Source organism: Rhinichthys klamathensis, unplaced genomic scaffold (genome assembly GCF_029890125.1).
Source record: "Rhinichthys klamathensis goyatoka isolate OS25496 unplaced genomic scaffold, OSU_Roscu_1.1 h1tg000321l_1, whole genome shotgun sequence".
Classification (NCBI taxonomy): Eukaryota; Metazoa; Chordata; class Actinopteri; order Cypriniformes; family Leuciscidae; genus Rhinichthys; species Rhinichthys klamathensis.
Window position 1 is genome coordinate 505,357 of NW_026606837.1, and position 25,434 is coordinate 530,790.

A 25,434-nucleotide genomic window follows, 5' to 3' on the forward strand; every position below is an offset into this window, starting at 1 on the left:
GTCATAAAATTAAACAAAGGTCATTTTTATTGAAACAGGAGGCAAATGAAGATTTTATTTTTGTCATGCTTGCTTGGCCGTCCAGAGGTGATCTAGCCTTTAAATAAAATCGAACACATCAGTCCTCTTTTTATGCGTATCATCATAATATAATCATGTGCATTAAAGAACTCCTTGTTAACTTAACTCATCTGTGCTTTCTGTTGGATTCTGGTTGGCCTCCTTAACCAGAATGTCTGTAGAAATTGTGAATGATAATTGTATCCATGAGAACCTGTTTATCACCAGAACACATTTACTTGCAATATTAAGATCACACATCTGCATGGCCTGTGCAGTAAGAACTCATAAAGCTGTTGCGTTTGTAGTCCTAAAACCCTCTGGAATTCTCTGTCAGCTTTTAAGAACGGTGGTTTGTGATATTAAATAAAGTCTGTCATTACTTGAAGAGACTTGTTTTGCTCTATAACATAAATTACACATGGATGTGTTGTTGAATAAGGACTACAACTACCACAAGTATGCTAGTTTATGAAACCCTGTTGTTATATCAATAAAGCTTTAAATTTCACATTTGATGTATGTTTGTGTAGCCTAATGTGTGTTGTTTAATGCAAAAGTCTTTTCAAGTAATGCTAAACAGAGCTTTTGTTACTTTTCAAACCCAATGGCTGATTTGCTTTCTGATTATCCTACAAAATGACATTATAACTGAACAGCTGTTATAAAAAGTGACAACGACCTTGATGTCTGTGCATAATGAATGTAAGCCTGTGCTTATGTTATGTTCATCAACATATCTACTGGTTTGAGCAGTAAATACTGACTGAAAATTCCTGTTTGTTTCTGCATTCATTTTTCCTGTCGAAATAGGATTTAGAGTCAGACATGTTATTTTGTGTCTGCATAATCTAATTAATCAGCTGTAATATTGATGAAAATCTTACAGTGGACCGTTTGGGGAAAAACTACACTTCCCATAATGCAATTCGTGGGTCTTATTTCCGGTCCTGCGCGGTTTCTGGAGCGGATTGGAACCCGGAGTCAGGATTCACTCAATGTGTAGACGTTTGGAAAACAGGTAATGACTTTATGCTAAACTTGTGAGGTAGTTATATTCAAACGCATTGAACGAAATCCCCAAATGGTCCTCATTCAAAGGTGCAGCAGCAATGAAAAGTGTGAGCGAAGCGAGTTTGTTGTGCTTTGCGCTTTCAAACGCTCTAGCTCCAGATGAGCGCTGCGTCTCCATTCCATCCGCCATGCCGATTGTTCTTTGTTACATTTGCATTGCTGAAAGAGAGCGAGCGCTGCCTGAGATCGGAGTTAAAACCCGGCTACAGTTTGAAATCTTCCCAAATCACGGATTCTGTCCGCATCGGTCCGTATTGTACTCTTTCCCTGGCTGCTTACAGGCGTTTCATTCGCCGACAGCTGCCTGTACTGCGTTGATAACGAGCGTCATGCGTTGTGATTGTTGATCTTGGGAGCATCAACAAAATCTGTTACATTGTGTAATGGGTTTTGTTGACTGACAGCAATGCAATCAACACAACGTTATAATGGAAAAGTGCATTGAAATGTTTTTGCATTTAGACCTTAAGGACTTATAATTTTATAGCGTATTATTTCAAAGAATTGTCTCCTTATACATATGTAAATATGTTTGGTCCAGATTTATAAAGTTATATAAAAAATATATTAAAAACCCAGTTCATGCCAAATGCTTAAATACACCCGATGAATGTTTTTAAAATTCATGTCATTATATATTAAAAATAATATATGGTAAACATACAAAAAAGCCTAATTTTAAAGGCAGATTTTTTGGGGGGGGAAATGTTATAGCATAAGTTATTTGACATAGTATTTTATTATTATTATTTCTTTAGATTTATTAGTTATTAAATAATATTTGTGGGAAATGGTTTTACTTTTTTCCAATATATGTAGTCAACATGAAAACAAAGTTTATATTTCTAAGAATCTGCATGTTTTTAACATTTTCATGTCATATGTTTCAAAATGTAATTTGAAATGGTCTCAGATGTGTTATATATTTATAAATATATATGTATATTTATGTGTGTGTGTGTGGTATTAATTTGTATCATAAGTACAGCATGCTTTTACAGGTGTTAAAACTAATGTACATATTTGATGCATCATCTTTAGGGTGTCAGAATGGCAGAGCAGACACCAGATGAGTTTATTTGTAAGTGCACAACTATAATCTTGCTTGTTTATGAATATGCATGAAACATTATTGTATCCTTATTGCCACTAGTGAGCTTTTTTGCTGTGTCCTTGTTTTACTCAAGTACATGCCATAATATTGCATGTGACTCTTCTTCCTGCAGGGTGTGAGGACTGCGGGCAGTACCACGACTCTGAGTGTCCTGAGCTGGGGCCCATCGTCACAGTGAAGGACTCATTTGTTCTAAGTCGGGCACGGTGAGTGGACATGGGTGGCTTTTGGCTGACCACAATTAGATGGTCATATGTGTGATTTTCAAAGGCCATATATTGACTGTCTTATGTTTACTATCAGTATATATGTATGACTTGGTATTTCTTTTAATAGGAAATTCTTGGACTAGGTGCTTGAATTTCTTAGTGCCTTTGTGACATTTATCACTGAATTGTATTATGACAATAACAGTATGCATTAAGCACTACATTATGCCAGGGTTTCCCAAACTGGGGTTAATGGAAGAACTCCAGGGGGATTGTGAGATGAAAAGCTAATGATCATAAAACCATTATGGTTTGTTACATATATTGCAAATTTAAATATCATACATTTTTTCTGTACACTATCCTTCAAGTTTGGGGTCAGTAAGATTGTTTAAGAGAAAATATTTTTTTCTTATGATCACCAAGGATGCATTATTTGATCATAGATACAGTTCAAATTTTTACAATTTTAAGGACTTTCTTTTCTTTGTTTAATATATTTTAAAATGTAATTTATTCCTGGAATGGCAAAGGTACATTTTAAGCAGTCTTCAGCATCACATGATCCTTCAGAAACCATTCTAACATGCTTATTTGCTGCTCAAGAAACATTTTAAGCAGCAAAAACTGTTTTCTATTCACATTTTATATTACTGTATTTTGTTCATATCAATACAGCCTACTTGAGCATAAGAGACATCTTATGAAATTCTTAAAACAATAAGAAATTCTTAATTATTCCAATTTTTGTCTGCAAATGAAATTTTAACTTAAGAACATAATTGTCCATGTTCCAGGTCATCTTTACCAGACAGCTTGGAGATCAGGTCAGCTGAGGAGGGGAACGAAGGCGTGTTTGTACTTAGACGGCTGGTTAAAAGGACTCGATTTGGCCCTTTTGAGGCCAAGAGGGTTCCAAGCCTTCAAATGGAGGGCGCATTTCCTTTAAAGGTAAACAGTAGACCATTAATATGCCACTCCTAACCATATGACCTATACTTAATGTTTTTTCTATTGTGTATCTTAGATATTTCAGAAGGACGGATCGGTGGTGTGTTTTGACTCGTCCAATGAAGACGACTGTAACTGGATGATGTTGGTTCGGCCTGCCACAGACCACAAACACCAAAATCTGACGGCCTACCAGCAAGATGATGATGTTTACTTTAATACATCACAGGTGCATTGATGCCGTACTGTCACTTCTGTTCCTTTCATAGCACTGTGGTTAAATAGTGAAGATAGTTATGCTATCAAATAATGCATGACTTCGATTGTAAAATAAAATGTATTTAAATTGCGGTGTTCTATTAAACTTCAAATGCCAATTTATTCGAATTGTTCTTTCATTTCCTCCATTTCAGGATGTTCTGCCCGGAACAGAATTGAGAGTCTGGTATGGAGCATTTTATGGCAAAAAAATGGATCGGCTTGTTCTTAGGTCACCTGTACTTCCTTCTCCAACAGGTATGTGTGCTTTAAAGTGCAGTGTGCAGTATCTGTGCAGTGTGCAGTACACGTATGCTAGACGTAATTTATCATTTTGCCTCTTCAGAAATGGTGTCCAGCAAACCTGGAGTCCCTTCGGCGAAGGGGCCACCAACAGAAACCCTTCCTGTCTCAGAGCAACTGCTCTGCCAAACCCCAGCAGACGCACCTGTCCAGCAGGTTGCAGAGGCGCTACCCCAAAACAACACGGCCAACGTTGCTCCCGCCCCACCAGAGCCAACCAGAAAACAAGGCAGACCACGACGGACAAAAGCACAGAAACTTGCGCCAAGTGGATCAGCCGATTCCGGTCAAGGTGAGGTGGGGGTTTCAGGGTTATAAAGGGGTTTGATTGGCAAAGATGGTTTTTAAAGCACATTTTGCAGAGAAGTAACAAAAATTGTTTAAATGAGCATTATATTTCACTTCCCATTTAGCAGAATCCACTGTTCCTGCATCTGGTGAGCCGCCTCTCAGTACTTTGGCTCCTGATGTTCCCCTTACTGTACTGGATGTCCAAGAGGTCATGGTGGCTGGAGACGGCCCGCCACTCAAAACATCTCGGGTGACACGCTCCCCCATCTCCTCTGGGAAGTAAGGACAACCTTTACGATTCACTTATGTCACATCCTCTGGGTTTTAAAACACATACACTACTGTTTAAAAGTTTGGGGTTTGTTTTATTGAAAGAAATAAAGAAAGAAAGAAAGAAAGAAAGAAAGAAAGAAAGAAAGAAAGAAAGAAAGAAAGAAAGAAAGAAAGAAAGAAAGAAAGAAAGAAGTACTTCTGTTCAGAAAGGATGCATTAAATTGATCAAAAGAGACAGTGAAGACATTTATAATGTCACAAAAGATTTCTTCTTTAAATAATATAATATAATATTATATATATATATATATATATATATATATGTATAATAACTTTATATTCATCAAAGAATCCTAAAAAATGTATCATGTTTCCTCAAAAATATTTGGCAGATATGATGAGAAATGTTTATTGATTTAATGTTTTAATGATGCTGAAAATTCAGCTTTAAGGAATAAATTACATTTTAAAATATATTAAAATAGAAAACCGGAATTTCAATTGTAATAATATTTCCCAATAATACAATTTTTTTACTGTATTTTTGCTAAAATGAAATGCAGCCACGGTGAGCGTAAGAGACTTCTTTTTAAAAACATGATAAAATCTTACTGACCCCAAACTTTTGAACAGCAGTGTAATTTCACTTGAACAAGTCTTGATCCTGTTTTTCTGTTAGACCTGGTATAAGGAGGCGATCTCTGCGGCAGGGTGGTGATCATAAAAGAGTTTACCAGTGCTGCCTCTGCTGTAAGGTGTTTCAGAACAGCAGCAACCTCAACCGACACATCCGTTCCCACGGTAGCTCTCCCATCATCCCTGGAAATAACTTATCACACTGCATAGCACCATTTGAGGTTATTAGATGTGCCATATGCTGAATAATTTTGTGTCACTTACAGGTGATAAGTGTTTTAAGTGTGATGAGTGTGACAAGATGTTCAGTCGAAAGGAGAGTCTTAAACAGCATATATCTTACAAACACAGCAAGAATCAGGTATGGCACTTTTTTAACCAATAACTTCATGTTTATTGATTGTTAAAAATAGCATGTTTTAAAATATAAAGACACACAGATTTGTGTAAAATGAATGTATCTTGACATGTTTTATTTGTGTGTGTTTTCTTAGTCTGATATAGAGTATAGGTACAAATGTTCAACCTGTGAGAAATCCTTCCGAGTGGAAAATGCCTTAAGATTTCATAACTGCAGGACAGGTAAAAAAAAATTTAAATAAAAAAAGGTTTCATTTTAATATTCATTCATTATAATATGTACATTTCTGTTTTAAATTTATGGGGAGTTATTCTAAACCATTTACACAACTTTGCATAAATAATAATAATAATACTGCTACTACTAATAATAATAATTATTAATATTATTATTGATAATAGTAATAATGTTTGTGTTTTATGAAAATTAAATTTGAATATATATCTTTATGATATTGTATTATTGGTCAATTTACTTTTTTTGGGCTGTCTATTTGATTCACTAATTCAGTGTTATTTATAAAAAACATTTTTAATGTTGCAAAAAAAGACAACCAATTAATAAGGAAATTATGTAATTAATTAAATGAAAAGTTTAAATTTTACGGTAACACTAGAATAAGATTTCATTTGTTAACATTAGTTAACATAAACTAAGAATGAACAATACTTTAACATTATCTAAGATTAATAAATGCTGTAAATCTCAACATTTACTACTACATCTTTAAGATCAAAAGTTGTATCTGTTAACATAAGTTAATGCACTGTGAACTAACTTGAACATGAACATTTTTATTACAGTAACTAACATTAACAAAGGTTAATCAATGCTGTAAAAATATATTGCTGATTGTTAATATTAGTTAAAGCATACTTTTTTTTTGCATGATTTGAGTTATAAAACACGCCTTATTTTACAAATGTATCGTACAAATGAACACAATATGTATTTGACCGCATGCACAACATCTTTTTTGTATGTTTCCCTCTTGTTGCAGATGACAAAACGTTCCAGTGTGAGATATGTTCTAGGTTTTTCTCCACTAACAGTAATTTGTCCAAGCACAAGAAGAAACACGGAGAGAAACTGTATGCGTGTGAGATCTGCAATAAGATGTTCTACCGCAAAGATGTCATGCAGGACCACCAGAGGCGGCATGTTGTTGGTGAGTTATGAACGTTGCTGCTTCAAATAAAACAAGAAACTATTCTGTGCCCATGTAGAATACTCATATAAAGTCATTTTGAAAGTAAAGTCTGTTTATCTAATCAGTAAAGAAACACAAACATCTGCTCTACTTGAGTTCTCTGTTTCTAGGCCTCATTAACTTTCTTTGTCCTTCTCTGTAGGTAAAGATCATCAACCATTATGTCACTTGCTCTGTATGTGCACTAATGGCTTCCACCACCCATTGCTTTTCCACAGGTCCGAAAAACATGAAACGAGAGGAACTTGAAGCGAACGGGGAGGAGGGAAGCAAATACAGAAAGGAGCCTTCGGCGTGTCCCATTTGTGGAAAGGTGGTGTTCCTAGACCAAGGACACCATATTTGTTGTTGAAATCAGATCTGTGTAGCATTGAAAAAATAAATAAAATAAATAACTTTTTATTCAAGGTGTTTTCCTGTCGGAGTAACATGAACAAACACTTACTAACCCACGGGGACAAGAAATACACCTGTGAGATCTGTGGACGCAGGTTCTTCCGTGTGGACGTCCTGAGAGATCACATACATGTACACTTTAAGGTGAGGAATAGTGACATGCAAAACTATCTTTTCATTATCAAGTATTTGGTGGGTTGTCTGAATGACCAGTTGATTAGTCAGCCTGAAGGAAGTGCTGAATAAATAGGGTCCACTACGTCCCATCAAAACATTTTTGTTAAGAGGCATTTAAATGCTTAAAGCATCATTTTAAAAAGTTAGTTAGCTAGTTGAGCATAATGACTAATCTAAAAAAAAAGTTAATATGTTGCGGTGTACTCTAATTGAAGTCCAAAACCATCTCTTACAGGACATCGCCTTAATGGACGAGCAGGAAAGAGAGGACTTCATTAAAAAGATTGGCATCTCTATGGAGGAGAGTGACGACAGTTCTGATGAGGAAGATGAGAAGAACGATCCTGAACATCATAAATACAGCTGTAAGAAATGTCAGGTAAAGTAGGAGCTAATGTCATAATTGATTGAATATGGTGTCTCTTCTGATGTCTCAAAATTTTCAGCCTTTTGACGTTTTTTTTATGTATAATATATACACTCGCCAGCTGGTTGGGTTGGAGCCCCTTTTGCCTTCAGAACTGCCTTAATTCTTTATGGCATAGACTCAACTAAGGTGCTGGAAACATTCTTTAGAGATATTGGTCCCTATTGACATGATAGCATCACACAGTTACTGCAGATTTGTCACCTGCACATATATGATGCGAATGCACATCCCAAAGGTGCTCTATTGGATTGAGATCTGGTGAGTATGGAGGCATTTTGAGTGTAGTAAACTCATTGTCATGTTCATGAAACCAGTTTGAGATGATTTGAGCTTTGTGCCATGGCGTGTTATCCTGATGGAAGCAGCCATCAGAAGATGTGCACATGAGGTCATAAGGGGATGGAAATGGTCAGAAACAATACTCAGGTAGGCTGTGGTGTTTAAACGATGCTCAATTGTACTAAGGGGCCCAAAAAATCCTCCCCACCATAACACCACAACCTCCAGTCTGAACCATTGATACAAGGCAGGATGGATCCATGCTTTTATTTTGTTTATGCCAAATTCTGATCCTACCGTATGAATGTCGCAGCAGAAATTGAGACTCATCAGAACAGGCAATATTTCTCCTATTGTCCAATTTTGGTGAGCCCATCTGAATCGTAGCCTCAGTTTCCTGTTCTTAGCTGACAGGAGTGACACCCAGTCTGGTCTTCTGCTGCTGTAGCCCATCCGCTTCAAGTTTCGACATGTTGTGCGTTCAGAGACGCTCTTCTGCATACCTTGGTTGTGACAAGTGGTTATTTAATAATTATAATAAAACTTTATTACAGACTCACCGGTCCAAATAAAACAAACAAGACAGTACACACAATACAATACAATATAATAAAAACAAATACAACTTCAGAGGAGACAGCTATACCAATGCTTCCATAACTTGGACTTATACCGTGTAGTGCTAAACTTGATATTGGTCAATGCCACAATTATATAATTCTCTGGGTTATTCAGCCGACATATAAATTTGTACATAACATTTCTCAATGTGGCTTGCAGAGTATTAACACCTGCAGCCACAAACATCTCACTGGCACTACACCAGCGTGGTCTTCTCAGCAGAATTCTCAGTGCATCGTTGTAAGCTACCTGAAGTTTATGCAAGCTAGCTTTGCTGAAACTAGACCACAAGTGGGCATTGTGGAGAGAAGTGCAGTAAGCTCTGAACAAAGCAACTTTCACTCTATCTGTGCACCCACCAAACTTACGAGCCAAACTATTCGCCTGAGCATATATAGAGCGGCATTGCCTATAAACGTCAAGGTCATCCTTCAACTGGTCTGTAATGAGATGCCCAAGATACTTATATTTGCTCAAAACTATCAAGGTATTACCTGCCAATTTAAAAGGAGGAAACATTTGACATTTATCCTCCTTTGTTCTACAAATCATCACCGCACTCTTGTCTGTATTAAATTTTGAATCATGAACAGTTCCATAGTCAGAGCAAACATTAAGAAGCTGTTGAAGACCAGCACTGCTAGGACTGAAGACCACAAGGTCATCTGCATACATAATATGATTCACTAGAGTGTTACCTATCATACACCCAGTGTTACACAAATTCAAGCAGACAGAGAGCTCATCAACATACAAGTTAAAAAGAATAGGGGAGAGGATTCCACCTTGTCTGACCCCGTTCCTGACCCCAAAAGGGGCAGAAACACAGTGGCCCCATTTTATAAACATAGACTGGTTGGCATACCAGTGGGACAGAATTCTCACAATACATTTAGATACACCTCTCTTACTCATTTTGTCAAATAACTTGTAATGATTGACGCGGTCAAACGCTTTTGAAGCATCAATAAAACTCATTAAAACTGAGGAGTTCTTATCTCTATACGTATTAACAATTTCCTTTAAGGAATATATGGCCATATCTGTGCCATGTTTTGGTTTAAAACCAAATTGGTTGTCAGTAGAGGGGATAATGTCCACAATTCTGCTCAACAGGATGCTTTCAAAAACTTTAGACAATACACTGGCAAGGGCTATTGGTCTGTAGTTATCAGAGCAACCAACCTTACTAGACTTATCCTTGATCACCGGCACAAGCAAGACAGATATCATTTGTGCCATGATATTTGAGTTACTGTTGCCTTTCTATCAGCTCGAGCCAGTCTGGCCATTCTTCTCTGACCTCTGGCATCATCATGGCATACATTTTCACGCATAGTGTAGTGTCCCTGTAGATCAGCAGTTTCTGAAATACTCAGACCAGCCTGTCTGGCACCAACAACCACGTCACATTCAAAGTCACTTAAATCAACTTTCTTCCCCATTCTGATGCTCAGTTTAAACTTCAGCAGATCGCCTTGACCATCTCTAAATGCATTGAATTGCTGCCATGTGATTGGCTTATTAGATTTGCCTGAATGAGCAATTGAACATGTGTACCTAATAAAGTGGTCGGTGAGTGTATTTTTTTTTTTTTTTTTAAAGAAATGTAGTACCTATCACTTAATTGATTTATTGTTGCAAAGTACATTTAAATGTGTAATGCTAGAATTAGAATACAGTAAAAATCTAGATAAAAAATAATCAGTGTATGTTTTTATATTTATTCATTTTAATTTATATGCACCACTATATAAACAATAAATAGTAATAAACAGCTATATTTACCAACATATATTTCCACTAAAACATTTTGATATATAAAAATACACATCCATTTCACTTCTTAATGAATAGACTTCCATGAACATTTTTGAGTGGTGAACAAACAAGTAGAAAAAATCTTTAAATCAAATTTAATTGATTCACAGAAACATTGAATTGCTAAATAAAAAGTACATTAAAAATCATGTGATTTTCATGATGTTGCTTAATCTTATATTCCCAGCAAAATAGTTTATTTATCTATCATGAACATTCATTCTCTCTCCACCACTTTTCAACTACCTTCATCAGGTGACATTCGCCAAGGGTCGTGACTACTTGAAACACATAATGGACATGCATAAGGAAAAAGGTTACAACTGCACAATGTGCAACCGCCGTTTTGCTCTGAAGGCCACGTACAACGCTCACCTGGTCATCCACCGAGACCACCTGCCCGATCCTGCAGTGCAGAAGTAAGACAGAGATTGGATTTCAAATATTTGCTTCTTCACAAGGCTTTAGAAAAACATTTAAGATTCTTTTTTGCAGGAAAGTTAAATGCCATTCCTTTCTTCACAGATACATTCATCCGTGTGACATGTGCGGACGGATCTTCAACAGCATCGGCAACCTGGAGAGGCACAAAATCATCCACACAGGTGAGTCTTAGCACTACAAGTATAACACACAGGTAGAAAAATAGATATTATGGTCTAAACTGAACAATTTCTTTGATTTTTAAAGTATTTAATCACTTACATTTTATAGACAAGGCTTAATTAAAAGTGATAAACCCTCTGGCCGCTGCAGGAGTGAAAAGCCATGGCTGTGATCAGTGTGGAAAGTCCTTCGCTAGGAAAGACATGCTAAAGGAACATCTGAGAGTCCATGATAACGTCAGAGACTTCCTGTGTGCAGAGTGTGGGAAAGGTGCGGACACTTATCTCCTCTCCATCCCATAATACACCTTGCTTAATAATGTGAAACACTGTCACTGCGTCCCAGTTCGCCTACTTATACTATCCCCTAAAAATATGTACTCTTTTTGTGAAGAAAAAGTACATCATTTTGAGTGTGTAGCAGAGTACACAAGTTTTGGGATATACTACTTTGTCATAATTGCGTCTTTAACGGACAGCTCTGTCACTTAGTTATGTGCATCCTGTCACCTTTTAAACTGCCCTGCCAATCATCGAGTCACAATTAAAATCCTCCACATTTAATTTATACCGTTTTGGAGAAAAATGTAGTAGCACGTTGATCTGCCAGTCATGGGTCTTTCATGCGGAGAACTCTCCTCATGTGTTTACAATTTGCATTATGATGCATTCAAAAGTTAATAACCAAACGTATCTGTACAAAAGTTCACAATGCTGTTGCAGATGAAATTTAATGCGGATAACAGTGAAAAATCTTTTCGTCATGTTAGATACTGATAATAAATCACTCAAACCCCTTTATCTAAACCTCTCTTCTTAGCCTCTGGACTCGCACGTCCGGCATGTTTGTAGTTTTTTTTTACATTTTTGATTTGTGGTTCTACTCAAATTCTCAACCATAGCTGTTAGAGTGTGCATGGATCTGCACTTCGGATTCTAACCGGAAAAAGTAGACAATCTGGTATCTTTGGTTATATACACTACGATTTGGGACACACTAATTCTAATTTCGATTACTATTAAGGATGGATGGTATGCGAATTGGGACGCAGCATGTAGCTCAATTTTAACTGAATGAGTACATAAATGCTTCTGTGTTTTCCAGGCATGAAGACAAAACATGCTCTACGGCATCATATGAAACTGCACAAGGGAATTAAAGAATATGAATGTAAAGAGTGTAACCGCAAATTTGCCCAGAAAGTCAACATGCTGAAGCATTACAAAAGACACACAGGTGAGTAGGATCACATCATACTGTAATGCTACATATGATACATATTACAAAAAATGTATTCAAAATATAATAATGTATTCCTTCAGGCACAAAGGACTTCATGTGTGAGCTGTGCGGGAAGACATTTAGTGAGAGAAACACAATGGAAACGCACAAGCTTATTCATACAGGTACAGTTCACTGAAATATTACAGAGTTTGGTTTAATTACACTAAAACAATCAAATATTTACTCTCATCTGTCTCGTTTTTGCAGTTGGAAAGACGTTTTCTTGCGCCGTCTGTGACAAGAAGTATGTGACGCAGTATATGCTGCAGAAACACATGCAGTTGACCCATGAGAAGGTGGAGGCTCAGAGCTGTCACCTGTGCGGCACCAAAGTCTCCACACGTGCCTCCATGAACCGCCACATGCGCCGCAAACACCCCGAGGTGAGAAACAACCACACACCTCCAGGGTTAATGACATTACTGATTCAAATATTCGTTTTTCTTTTGATATTGTCAATGATAATTAAGTTGAAAGACGAGATGAGAGACGAAAATGACAAATAATGATAATTCACTTAAAACACGATATGTAATATGACTAGAAAAAAGATATTATGTGATATTAATGATGCACTAACAATGACAGAAGAAATATGTTGACAAATGCATTTCTTTATACATTTTACACATTTAAATTACAACCCCAAATCAAGAAATGTTGGGACATCTCTTTATTTAACTAACTTTTTTAGAGTGTTTTGTAGCCATCGAAATTTGTTTATATTTACAAAATACAATTAAGCTGTTCAGTGAAAACATTGGGAATCTTTTCTTTGTACTTTTGTCAGTGAAATAAAGTTGAAAGAGAATGAACAAATCACAGATTCTGGATTTGATTCCATTTTAGAAAATGTCCCAACTTTTCTTGATTTGGGGTTTGTAAATAAATGTTTAAATAAATAAACTATACATTTTTCAAAAAGTTAATTTTTCAAGATAACTATCTATAAGTTTTCATCAAATAAATATTGTTTTTGCTGAGTAAATTACATGCTGTTTTAGTCAGAGTAAATTGGACGAAAATATAATTAACGAATTCATAAAAGTAAAAAATGAATGAACATGAAATCCCAAGATAGTGATTCATTTTAAAAGACCTTTTCATTTCATATTTACAGAGCCACGCACATGACATCCAGACAAACAATAATAATATTGTGGCCACGAATTAAGAATTCATTCCACAGCTTATTAATTTGTTCCTTTGTTATAGTAAATCGTGGCCACATTGAACTAATTTGCTCCCTCGTTTTGATTTAACTAAAACAATGGAACAAATTTTTACAACGTGGCCACGATTTACTAAATCGAGTGATCAAATTATTATATTGTGTGCATGATTTACTTAAAATGAGGGAACTATTTAATAAAACGTCCTGACGTAACTAACTATTTACTACTATACTAGTATTTGTGGACATGATATACATATTTTCTGTGTGGCTCTGTACATATTGCATTTTTTGATCACTCCTTTAAAATGTTTGAGCTTATGGAAAGCCATATGTCTAAGCTTCATATGATCTTTCAGATTGTGACTGTACGATTGGGTGACTTTGATCTTCAAGAACCATCAACAGTCGACGCCTCTACCATTAGTATTACACAGGTTTGTCTTTTAACAACCTGTATTGCATGATGATAGACAGAGAATGAAAATTAAAGGTGGATAGGGTAATTTTTTTTTAGTTATATTGTTGGTCTTTTTAATGCCTTTAATAGATAGGATAGCGTAGATGAGACAGGATGCAATGGGGTGGAGAACGAGGGGAACAGGACAGCCAGGACTCAAACTCTGGTCACCTGAAGCACATCTGCGCCATATGTCGGAGCGCTGCCCACAAGGCTATTGCTCTGACTTGTTTTTTTCATTATTTGGTTTCTGTTTGTTGTTCTCTCTGTTATTCAGCCCTCTCTGACTCTGGAGAAAGGCTCTCTCACTGTGGAAAAAGTCTCCAGGAACTCCAATCCCTCCAAGAAGAGGGCAAAATTCCTGCCTCACGAGTCTGAGCTGTCTGATTCAGACGAGTACGCTGACTTCACCAGCAGAACCACTGAGTTCTCGAACACCGTGGGAGATGAAACCAACTCTGCTGTGCAGAGCATTCAGCAGGTTTGTTCATTCAGAAATGATCTCTTAGCATTTCGCCGTTAAAGTCAACATGAAAACAAAATTGAGCATAATACTTCGAAGTTTGGGGTCAGTAAGATTTTTTAAATGAAATTAAACAAGGAAGCATTAAATTGATCAAAAGGACATTTATAATGTTACAAAAGATTTGTATTTTAAATAAATGCTGTTCTTTTCATCAAAGAATCCTGAAAGAAAATGCTGCAAATTCAGCTTTGCCATCACAGGAATAAATTACATTTTAAAATATATTCAAATTGTTAAAAATATTTCACAATATTCCTGTTTTTAATGTATCACTAAAATCAATTATTTAAAATTCTAAAAGTGAATTTAGGCATCGCTACATTATAATGTACAGAATGAAAATGGATATTCATTTCTTAAAGATTACATTTAAATGTGTTGTTAAATTATTAGTGTATTTAAAGATCAATTACATGTGAGTTTTACACAAAAGTAAAGGTTATCTAAATGTAAAAATAGAGAAAATGAGCATAGCCAAATAAATATCCAATATCAACCAATACTGATACATTTAAAAGCTCTAACATTGTCTGATAACCAAGATGGTACTAATATGTACGGTACAGTATCCCTAGATCCAATCAATTCCTGATGGATAAAATCAAAACAAAAATGTATTGTCGAATATTTTGTTTCACTCAGAATCAGAATGGGTAGCGAATGCCATTTCATGGACTTTTAAAACCAACAGATATTTCAATTTGGTTGTGCATTTGAGTTTTTAGATATTGCTTCATTTAATTATAATGAATAATCTCCTCCGTCAAATGTACACACGCAGGTGGTAGTGTTGGCTGACCCCAGCGCCCCTCCAGCCCCCTCCAGCTCGGTCAGTTTAACCAACATCACTGTGACTCCCATCACCACACCCGCTCCCGCCCAGTTCAGCAGCCTCCAGCCTGTCGCCGTCAGCCACCTCGCTCCGAGCGATCGGTCCCTCACCCTGGACAGCTCCATCCTCACCGTGACCTTCGATGCCGTCAGCGGTTCAGCCATGCTGCACAACCGTCCAGCAGATCTCCAGTCAGAGGCGGTGGGATCCACGGGGGCCGCGGCTCCGCAATCAGTGGCACATTTCATCAACCTCACCACCTTCGTCAACCCCATCTCCCACCAGCTGGAACAGCCCGCTTTAACCTGGAGGCCCGTCGCACCGGCCGATGGAGATCATGGCACCACCATAGATGACACCCAGACGGATGTTCAGTCCGCTCAGGCACCGTCAGAACAGCCACAACCACTGCCAGAACAAAGGCATCAGATTCAGCCGCAAGTCACAGGACCTCCTCAACAACAGACCACTGCAGCACCACAGATGTTCAGCTACTGAGAAATCAAGTATATGATGTAATTTATAGCTACGGTCCCTTTTCAAGATTTGGACCAATATGAGGAAAGGATTTGTTATTAATTGAGCACTTCTCTTTGTTGAAAGTATGACTGTGACTTTAAGGGCAGCACAAGCCTTTTGTTGGAATTGATGAAAAACCAGAGGACAATTTCAACCAATTATTAAGATGCTGAAGATTATTATTATTTTTCTTATGAATGCATGAAACGTCTGGTGATGATTTAAGAAAAAGCGAGGACCTTAGTTTTTCAAAATGATAACTAAAATTATATTTGTTGTTTGATGTCATTCTGTAGCACCTGTGGAGTGATGATGTCAAAAAGAATGAATCTATAGAAATGCAATACATGGATATAGTGTATTGTGAGTGCTAACTGGAAATATTTTCTATTTTTTTCTTTCCTTTTTTAGGAAAAATGAGTTGTCCTAATAAATGCATGTATGGACTTGTCTCAAATGTGTGAATATCCACCAATGACTTTAAATTAAAAAATCTCTAATATCGTCCAATAACAGATACCAGTATGTAGTGTATCCCTAGATGTATCCCTAAAATCAAATCATATTTTGTTAATCATTCTTTGGATCATTTTGGTGTAAACGGGTCATTTGTAAATTTCTGCTGAGACTCCAAACCATTAGGGGCGCTAACAGCTCGAACTTTTCATTCGCTCACCAACGAAAGAGTCTCGCGGCTGCGCGGTGGTGAACTGTGAAGAGATATTTAGCACTTGATTACGTGTAGTGTAATTCATTCTTTGAGATAACAGACCCCTTTTGAGTTTTCGTTTCATACACGTAATTTATATAATACGTTTTGCAATTTTCAAAACAAGTAAAGGGACTGCCGTGCTGCCCCGAGAAGTTTGATCCATTAGGATAGTCAATGAAGATCACTCTAATGTGTTGCAGCATTCAAGCTGCCAGCGTGAAGTGGAACTAAGTGCGACTCAAGTTACAGAGAAGAGAGACAGACAGATCTGCTTCTATACAGCCTGCTTGTTTGTGTCAGGGGTGATAACGTGGCACAAATCTAGCCAAGATGGAGTTTGCAGCGATCTTTGCACTGTCAGTACTGATAGGTGCACTGGTTTTGTTAGTGGTCGTGGCTGTTGGTAGACAGAAAGGTGAATTATCTGAGCAAAACGAACAGAAGAAAGACACCGATGCACCGGGTAAGTGTGTCTGTGTCCCTCTTCTATCTTGCCAGCAACTTTAGTTTTGAAGTTGATTTTTTTTACTAACATAACGATGTTGTAAGTTCGTTTCAAAGACATAGTTTAGGTTGGAAAGTAGTTTATTTTGATGCTATGTAACTGGATAATATTACAGTGGAGGAAAATGCAACGAAAGCTCCTTCTAAAAAGCAGAAGCAGCAACAGCGCCCCCGTAAGGAGAGACCGCAGCAGCACACATTCTCACACCAGCTACTGGCTTCCTCTCTCAAGGTATTTCGTGATCAAATCTAAGATATAGTAAACACATGACGTCATTTGCTGGCAAAGCATGTCAAGGGCAACCAGTAGAAGACCAGAATGGCAAATAAATTAATGGTTTTAATTCAGCAAGGATGCATCAAAATGAAAAATGTTACAAAACATTTAGTTTTTTTAAGTTTCTACCCATCAAACAATTCTGAAAGAACGTATGACTCTTTCCACAAAAATATTAAGCAGCACATATGCTTTCAACATTGATAATAATGTTATAATAATATAACATTGTTATAATAATAATAATTAATTGTAATGATATTATATTGTCTTATTTTAAATGTCAAGATTGCAAACTGTCTTTAGGTGCATGTCAAAGTCCTGTATATTGATCTGTATTTCTGTGCATTCATTCCCCCCTTCTAGAGTCACAGTGGCAATGTGACCTGCCTGGATTTTAGTAGCAATGCCAAATACCTTGCATCTTCCTCAGATGACCGTACCATCCGAATTTGGAGCACTAAAGACTTCCTTGACCGAGATCACAAGTGCTTGCGAGCCAACATTGAGTTTGACCACGCCACACTCGTCCGCTTCAGCCCAGACAGTCGGTACGTTTGGCCTCATTAACACGCCCCAATTTATGTCATTAACATATTTTGTCATGTTAAATCTACAAGTTTTCTGATACTCTTTTAAACAGTTATTACTGCTGACTGGTTGGTTTTTGTCCTTAGAGCGTTTATCACTTGGCTGTCTAATGGAGAGACCATTCGAATCTATAAGATGATTAAAAAAGATGATGGGACATTCAATTTCAAAGCTGCTGCGGGGGATTTCCCTCAGAAACACAAGGGGATCATTATCAACATCGGAATCGCTGAGACAGGTCAGTGGACTCCATTAATTAAATCCATCTGAACTGTATTAAATGTCATATACATATGCTAAGCAAGCTTGCATAAGACTTAATTACTAATTTTAGATTCTGTTTTCAGGCAAATTTATCATGTCTGCCTCTGTTGACACCACCATTGTGATCTGGGATCTGAAAGGAGAGGTTTTAGCTACTATCAACACTAATCAGATGACCAACTCACATGCTGCTGTGTCACCGTGTGGACGGTTAGTTCAAGAAGTAATACAAGCAGCTCCTCTGGGAATTAGAAATGTTTTCCTTATGTACAAGTGTTTTTGGGTCAAATATATATTTAATATAGTTAAACAAATGTGTTACATGTAATAACGTTTGTGTAATAATGAAACCCTCTTTGCAAAATCTGCATCACATCACTGTGTCAATAGTATTAAATAATATGGATCTGTAATGCAAATGAAATAGATTTAAAATCTCTATTTATTTATTTTAATATTTCTTCTCATAAGGTTTGTTGCTTCGTGTGGCTTTACCCCTGATGTGAAGGTGTGGGAGGTTTGCTTTGGTAAATCAGGGGAGTTCAAAGAGGTCACTCGTGCATTTGACCTTAAGGGACACTCAGCTGGAGTTTACTCCTTTGATTTCTCAAATGACTCTCGAAGGCAAGATCATCTCTCTCTCTCTCTCTCTCTCTCTCTCTCTCTCTCTCTCTCTCTCTCTCTCTCTCTCTCTCTCTCTCTCTCTCTCTCTCTCTCTCTCTCTCTCTCTCTCTCTCTCTCTCTCTCTCTCTCTCTCTCTCTCTCTCTCTCTCTCTCTCTCTCTCTCTCTCTCTCTCTCTCTCTCTCCCTCTCTCTCCCTCTCCCTCCCTCCCTCTATATGTGTGTATATATATATATATATGTTAAAATCTTTTTTTTTTTAATCAGTGTTTAGTATTATTCATATACTAGTATATTATTCACATTTTGAATTGGCTTTTATTTTTATATTTTCAGTTTTCATTTAAAATGTTTTTTAGCTTAAAGTCCCCCCGGTAGGTATCTGTAGTTATCCCTTAAAACTCATCTTTGATCACCAAAATGACATATTTAAACGTTTTCTCCTGTGGATTTTTTTATTCATGCCTTAAAATAGCTTGAATGTAACTCTACACCCTTGCTTCGTTTAGTATAAGTGGATCTATGAATATGCAAATTAGTCCCCACCTCCACTCATTCAAACCAGCTCAGAGATCCACTAGGTCAACTTTAGTAAACGCTGTACAATGACAAGTGTTTATGCCATATATGTTTGAACCAGAAACGGATTCAGAAGAAGAAGTGAAAGAGTGAATTATACAAGCTTGTCTACATGTCGATGTATCAGAATGGTAACACGTTTTATGTATTGCTCTCTAAAACGACGGACACAAAACAGTGATTAATATGATTAGCCTTTGGCTTGACTAGGTTATCAAACAGCTAATAATGTGTTGCTAATGTTACACAAACCATGTTCCCGTTCGCATCTTAGAGTCAGACGGCTGCCTTCTAACAATCAGTATCCTTAGAAACGCTTTGAACAACTCAGAACGTCAGAGGAGAAAGGCATTTAGTTCATCATAACATCGAAATATATATCATATACATAATTCACCCGTTATATTGCTAAATATTCCCAATTTTTCATACCAACAGAAAAATAAACCGGGATAACCTCACTTCTCTTGAGACTCCCCTGCTTCAGAGTTAATGAAATGCTATAGCCCGCCAGCACGTTGACGTGATTGGTTATAAGGTAGTTTGTGATGTCAGAAACACCAGCGATTTAAAACCGCGTCTTTTTTTCACTGCAGTTTTCAGGAGAAAATACTCCGGAATGGTGTTGACTTATGAATTTGCACATGGTTTGTCTTAAAGGGATACTCCACCCAAAAATGACAATTCTGTCATCATTTACTCACCCTCAAGTTGTTGCAAACCTGTATGAGTTTCGTTCTTCTGCTGAACACAAAGGAAGATATTTTGAAGAACGATTGGAACCAAACAGTTGTTTGGCACCATTGACTTCCATAGTAGAAAAAAAAAATACAATGGAAGTCAATGGTGCCAAAGGTCCAATCGTTCTTCAACATATCTTCCTTTGTGTTCAGCAGAAGAAAGAAACTCATACAGGTTTGCAACAACTTGAGGGTGAGTAAATGATGACAGAATTTTCATTTTTGGGTGGACTATCCCTTTAAAGCATATTAAAAACACCACATAGACAAATAAACAACATTAAAAACTGGATTTTCACCACAGGGGGTCTGTAAATTTTAGTTTTAGCAATTTTAGTACTTCAACTTAAGTTTGTTACCAAGGCCACATTTCTAATATTTTAGTTTTTCATCTAATATATATATATATATATATATATATATATATATATATATATATATATTATCATCATAGCTTTATTTCAATTAACAAAATAAATTGTAATACTTTTAGTTAACAATAACAACACTTATAAATTAGAACATAGACATTTAATAACATGTTTGAATACTGTTAACAATTTTGTTCCTTGAGCCTGAACAGTGTAGAAAGTTTAATTATATAGTTTTCATTGAGTTTAAAATCCTCACGGTCAAATTTAACTATAAATCGATAGCTACAACTAATAACATTTCACTACCTTTTACAGAATGGTGACTGTGTCCAAAGACGGCACATGGAAGCTGTGGGACACTGATGTGGAGTATAAGAAAAAGCAGGACCCATATTTGCTCCGGACCGTGCCATGTCAGGTGTCGGAGGGAAGCCGCATTGCACTGTCACCCGACGGTCGTGTAGTAGCCATATCAAACGGCTGTGATATAGCCTTATACAGTGCTACCACTGGTGAACTAGAGGAGGAGTTCCACGGTGTTCACAGCGAACAAATAGCCGACCTTAAGTTTGACATCAACAGCCGTTTCCTAGTCAGTACTGGGGACCGTGCCATTCGCGTCTTTCACAATGTAACCGGGTACCGCGCTGCCATCCAGGACATGGAGACCATGCTGAAGAAAACTACAAATGATGGAGTAAGACAAAGACTCCAGCAGCAGATATCAGATGCTCAGAGCGCTCTGGAAACAGTGCTGAATGCAACAAAGAACTAAAGGCTGATTTGTTTTCACTGGGAAGCAAGTCTGTTTTCGGTTTCAGAAATAAGTGACTTTAGCATGATGATTTTATTGAATAAATCAAATGTTTTTAAGTGTTTGTAAATGACTTTTGTTCCTTTTCCACTACATTTTCTTCCGTATTTTTGAGGCTTTAAAGGTGACATGTTTACACTTTTCAGGAGAAATATACTGTTCTACAAAGGCAACAAGCTGTAATACTGAAACGAAAATATTTTTGATTGATTTGATTATTTTCATCCTCATTTCTCTAAATGAGCATAGCTAGCTGTCTGTCTGTCAAAGGGCAGATTATCTCATACCTCAAATTTGACTAAATGTAGTCACTGTGTTTTGCCTTTGAACTGCTTTATATTTGACTTTTTATAATTTTGCCTACTTGCGTTTCTCTGCATATTGAACAGGGATAGGAATATTTTAGAATCAAAGAATTGTAATACAGCACTTTTTAAGGAACTTGTCAGCAGCGAAGTTTTGTAAGAATTAAATCATTAAACGGTATATTTAAATCATTTTAAAATAATGAATAGAAATAATAAACTGTTAACTTTTTATTAAATGTTATTAACTGTTAAGAATTACAAATTTTAATATCTTAATTCAGCTATAAAAAAAACAGCCCCTGAAGACTTTTATTTTGAAAGGTACTATAACTATTAAAAGTTAAATTAAAGCATTTAGGTTATAAACAAGTATAATCCTTAAAAGATGATTTGGCCATTCGGTCGTTGACTGGATATGATTATAATGACTATAATAAAGTTAATAATAAAATGTAAAAAAAAAAAAAAAAACAGCAGCCACCTGTGCCCTCTCTGTAAGTAGGTGGGACCTGTCAAGAAGCTCTGGAAAGTAGAGTATGAGTTCTCGCGATGCGAGATTTGTGCAGCCAGACTGCGAGACCGACACGATTCCAGTAAGAGTACCGATAAAATTCAGAAATGTCGGGTCGTTCGGTCCGCGCAGAGACCCGAAGCCGCGCTAAAGATGACATTAAGAAAGTGATGGCCGCCATCGAGAAAGTACGGAGATGGTGAGTATAACGGGCGGCGTCAAGACACTTTGAAAGAGAGAAATGTTTTTCAAAAGAGAAACTTCAGTCGGAAAGGAGGAGGAGTTTCATAAGAGGATGCTGTTTGATTGACACAAGAGACAGCCAATGTCAGCGCACTTGTCTTTATTTTCTGAAGGGACAAGTGGCAAAAAGAGGCGGGACTTAAGAGGTTTTTAAAGGGTTTCTTCATATGATGAAAAAGTGTAGTATGTAGGGACTGTCAGTAACCTGATTTTTTTTTTTACTAGTTTATATAATCTATTATACATTTACTGTGCAAAAGAGTAATCCAAGCACTGAAGCACACCCAGTAAGGCTTTAGCCCAACAAAACGAAGCACTTTTGTTATTGAAATAAATGGGGATATTTGATAGGGCTCATCTCATTAACAAATGGACCTTGTAATCCCATGTCCCAAAAAAATAGCTTTTAGATGAGCCAAAACTTTCTCCATCTGGAAACTTGATAAGTGCTTTATTTCTGCATGGTTGCGTTTTTAACATGGAAACTTGATAGAGCTTTTCAAGTCATGTATATAGGAAACCTGTTACACAATTGCTCCATTTCAGGGAGAAGAAATGGGTCACAGTTGGTGATACATCATTAAGAATATTTAAATGGGTTCCTGTGGTGGACTCAAAGGAGGTACGACACATCTTAGATGTTCTTTTCTCTTTGTTTTAATTGTACCTTCATGTCATCTGGATAAGCTAAATGCATGTACAAAAATATGTTGTTTCCATTTCATACATATAGATCAAAATAATCTGTACATATTATCTTAAACTCCACAGTATTTACTGTATCTGTAACCCGATGTCTTTTAGAAGGACAAAAGCAAAGTGTCTGTGGGTGGAGAAATGCAACGGAAGAATTTTCCCACTGAGGAGGCATCTGATAACGCCTGTTCTGTACTATTAGATTTTCAAGGTAAACAGATGCAAGTTTTAAAGGGTTAATTCACCCCAAAATGACAATTCTATCATTGTTTGCTCACCCTCATGTTGTTCCAAACCCATATGATTTTTTCTTTCATGTCAAATTCAAATCTTCTCTTGGTTGCCTCCTGCCTTCTCAGATGACAACAGCAACCAGAGTTCTCTCGACTCATACCAGCATAAAATAGCTGCAGACAGCAGCAATAACTCCAGTCTACCGCCCAGTGAGCCGGTCAGTCCTGCACCTCAGAGTCTAGACTATCATACAGATGACCCACAGCCGCCCACCCTCGGCCAGGAAATCATGGAAGGTGAGACTCATAGCTTGCATTTTTGATTAAGTTTAATGTTGAGAGATTCATTATATTATATTATATTACTTTGTAATTTTCTTTTATACAAATTCATATTATCTTTTTATATTTAAATGTTCGTTTAATGTTAATCTCTGAGAGATTCATTACTCATTATATTATTAATAAATAAATTACACATTTTCAAAGGTATATTCAGTGTTTCATAAACCCTGAAGCTTTTATAAACCTTGCTTAAATATTTAGATTCCACTGTAAGTTGTTTTCCCTCTTTGTGTCATGCTGATTTGTTCTGAGCAAATGTGTTGCGCTCTTATCTCTTAAAAATACAAAGTTCACTGAGATCTTTTAGTCAGTTGACCCACTTTTAAAAATGCTAACTTTTTTTTTTCTAGAACCGCTGCTGCAGTCGAGTGAGATTGCAGATGAGCCGCCAACACTGATCAAAGAAGATCTTCTTCCTCTCACTGCTCAGGTACAAAACAAAACTAGCCAGAGTTTGATAATAAAGCATGACTGCAAGGACAGTTCTTCTGCTGGGCCTTGCTTGCCTTCAAATTCAATTTTTTTTTCTTTCTTTTTTTAGGTTTTATTCTCAACGCAACAACTTTCTGTGTCAGCTAGTAATTGTTCCTTTTTCTCCAGGTGCAGGAGGATGAGGACAGTTGTGGAGCCCCACCACTAAAAAGAATTTGTACCGAGCAGGTCTCGGTCATCCAGGCAGCCCCTCTGAGCTAACACACACACACACACACACACACACACACACACACACACTGCACACTGGGCATTGATAATCAGCCAGACTGATCACTGAAGAACTGCTGCAAAAGACACAATATGGACCAGACATCGAGAAAGCACTATATTTATTATCGCATGGAATAGCTTTGCAACATTTAAGATTTACAAATCTTGGCCTTCCCTTTTTAACTCTTGTTCCCAGAACATACAGAATATGTTTCAATTCTGGTCATGTTGTAATTATTGTTCATTTCTGAAGATCTCGCAGTAGAATTCGGATGGGACATAAATGAAGCATTATTTCAAGGTTAATAAGCCAAAATCAAAAGAAGCCAGACTATTAACTGGACATTCCTGTTTACCGGGAGAGCAGATGAATGTACTCTCACTTTAAAGCCCTTCTTGTTGATTGCTGTTACAGTTATTATAATGATAATAGTTTTATTTTATAGTCAGTGGAATGTGATGCTTGATAAAAAAGAAAGCCATAAAATAATTTCATGTTGACTGAAGGCTTAGCCATTATTGAAGAAAATGTATTTCAAAACAAAGACAAATAGTGAGTTAAATAACAAGGGTACTTGAAATATAATTGAATACATCACACTTTATGCACAAATAATCTCATTAGACCACGCCATTCTCTTTTAATAAATACAATGACTTAACATGCAGAAGGTCTTCAATCAAATTCTGTGAGTTTACATGCAGATTGAAATTAATGTTTAAGCTATGATTCAAAATGTGTCAATAATATCTAGATTTTCTGTTTGTAGATTCTGGTCTCAGGGTCTCTTAGTGCCTCCAACTGTTAAAGAATCCCCCTTCCAGCTCTCTTTTTTTTTTTTCATTAATTGAACATTTACTCATTTGTCTCAATGTAACACATACATTGAAATAAGTTATTATTTAGTATGTTGGTATTATTCATCAAATTTTATAGGAATGGTATTTGTATAGTGGGCACATTGAGGTTGATGAAGCAGCCATATTGTTATTTGAAGCAAATATTATTAAAATATTAGACATTCATTTCAAGAAACTTCAGTTTTGTCATT

The 25,434-nt window shown here is 36.7% G+C and overlaps 3 protein-coding genes across 7 annotated transcripts; all 3 read left to right on the forward strand.

Annotated features, from left to right (window-relative positions):
* The first annotated feature begins 998 nt into the window (after nucleotides 1-998).
* Nucleotides 999-16,316, forward strand: prdm15 (PR domain containing 15). Of its 4 annotated transcripts, none has more exons than XM_056271515.1 (24): nucleotides 999-1,081; nucleotides 2,176-2,215; nucleotides 2,361-2,454; nucleotides 3,255-3,408; nucleotides 3,485-3,637; nucleotides 3,822-3,924; nucleotides 4,013-4,261; nucleotides 4,383-4,539; nucleotides 5,213-5,334; nucleotides 5,436-5,530; nucleotides 5,664-5,751; nucleotides 6,531-6,698; nucleotides 6,959-7,053; nucleotides 7,149-7,280; nucleotides 7,549-7,692; nucleotides 10,720-10,883; nucleotides 10,990-11,069; nucleotides 11,221-11,340; nucleotides 12,175-12,306; nucleotides 12,393-12,476; nucleotides 12,562-12,737; nucleotides 13,888-13,965; nucleotides 14,266-14,469; nucleotides 15,296-16,316. In XM_056271515.1, the coding sequence occupies exons 2-24, from the start codon at nucleotides 2,185-2,187 to the stop codon at nucleotides 15,842-15,844; spliced, it is 3,372 nt and encodes a 1,123-aa protein (XP_056127490.1). In that variant the 5' UTR covers nucleotides 999-1,081; nucleotides 2,176-2,184; the 3' UTR covers nucleotides 15,845-16,316. The 4 variants fall into 4 exon arrangements, with proteins under 4 accessions (XP_056127490.1, XP_056127492.1, XP_056127493.1 ...); XM_056271517.1 differs by having other exon boundaries at nucleotides 4,386-4,539; XM_056271516.1 differs by lacking the exon at nucleotides 999-1,081 and adding an exon at nucleotides 1,295-1,381.
* Nucleotides 16,317-16,551: 235 nt separating this feature from the next.
* Nucleotides 16,552-21,400, forward strand: tbl2 (transducin beta like 2). Of its 2 annotated transcripts, none has more exons than XM_056271521.1 (7): nucleotides 16,552-17,040; nucleotides 17,198-17,313; nucleotides 17,725-17,909; nucleotides 18,036-18,187; nucleotides 18,297-18,423; nucleotides 18,685-18,837; nucleotides 20,843-21,400. In XM_056271521.1, the coding sequence occupies exons 1-7, from the start codon at nucleotides 16,908-16,910 to the stop codon at nucleotides 21,300-21,302; spliced, it is 1,326 nt and encodes a 441-aa protein (XP_056127496.1). In that variant the 5' UTR covers nucleotides 16,552-16,907; the 3' UTR covers nucleotides 21,303-21,400. The 2 variants fall into 2 exon arrangements, with proteins under 2 accessions (XP_056127496.1, XP_056127497.1); XM_056271522.1 differs by having other exon boundaries at nucleotides 18,685-18,828; nucleotides 20,834-21,400.
* A 790-nt stretch (nucleotides 21,401-22,190) lies between these two features.
* On the forward strand, nucleotides 22,191-25,418 carry bcl7ba (BAF chromatin remodeling complex subunit BCL7B a). The gene is made up of 6 exons (XM_056271496.1): nucleotides 22,191-22,359; nucleotides 22,950-23,025; nucleotides 23,208-23,310; nucleotides 23,459-23,629; nucleotides 24,028-24,107; nucleotides 24,278-25,418. Exons 1-6 carry the CDS (start codon nucleotides 22,268-22,270, stop codon nucleotides 24,368-24,370), a joined length of 615 nt encoding a protein of 204 aa, XP_056127471.1. The 5' UTR covers nucleotides 22,191-22,267; the 3' UTR covers nucleotides 24,371-25,418.
* The last annotated feature ends 16 nt before the right edge of the window (nucleotides 25,419-25,434 follow it).

What these genes read in the sequence shown, in the direction of transcription:
- prdm15 (XM_056271515.1), top strand. Translation starts at nt 2,185, where the DNA reads ATGGCAGAGCAGACACCAGATGAGTTTATTT. An exon ending in GCACAAAATCATCCACACAG is followed by an intron (nt 11,070 to 11,220) that starts GTGAGTCTTAGC and finishes TGGCCGCTGCAG; the next exon opens with GAGTGAAAAGCCATGGCTGT. An exon ending in GCACAAGCTTATTCATACAG is followed by an intron (nt 12,477 to 12,561) that starts GTACAGTTCACT and finishes TCGTTTTTGCAG; the next exon opens with TTGGAAAGACGTTTTCTTGC.
- tbl2 (XM_056271521.1), top strand. Translation starts at nt 16,908, where the DNA reads ATGGAGTTTGCAGCGATCTTTGCACTGTCAGTACTGATAGGTGCACTG. An exon ending in GAAAGACACCGATGCACCGG is followed by an intron (nt 17,041 to 17,197) that starts GTAAGTGTGTCT and finishes ATAATATTACAG; the next exon opens with TGGAGGAAAATGCAACGAAA. An exon ending in CATCGGAATCGCTGAGACAG is followed by an intron (nt 18,188 to 18,296) that starts GTCAGTGGACTC and finishes TTCTGTTTTCAG; the next exon opens with GCAAATTTATCATGTCTGCC.
- bcl7ba (XM_056271496.1), top strand. Translation starts at nt 22,268, where the DNA reads ATGTCGGGTCGTTCGGTCCGCGCAGAGACCCGAAGCCGCGCTAAAGAT. An exon ending in ATCGAGAAAGTACGGAGATG is followed by an intron (nt 22,360 to 22,949) that starts GTGAGTATAACG and finishes GCTCCATTTCAG; the next exon opens with GGAGAAGAAATGGGTCACAG. An exon ending in CTGTGGTGGACTCAAAGGAG is followed by an intron (nt 23,026 to 23,207) that starts GTACGACACATC and finishes GATGTCTTTTAG; the next exon opens with AAGGACAAAAGCAAAGTGTC.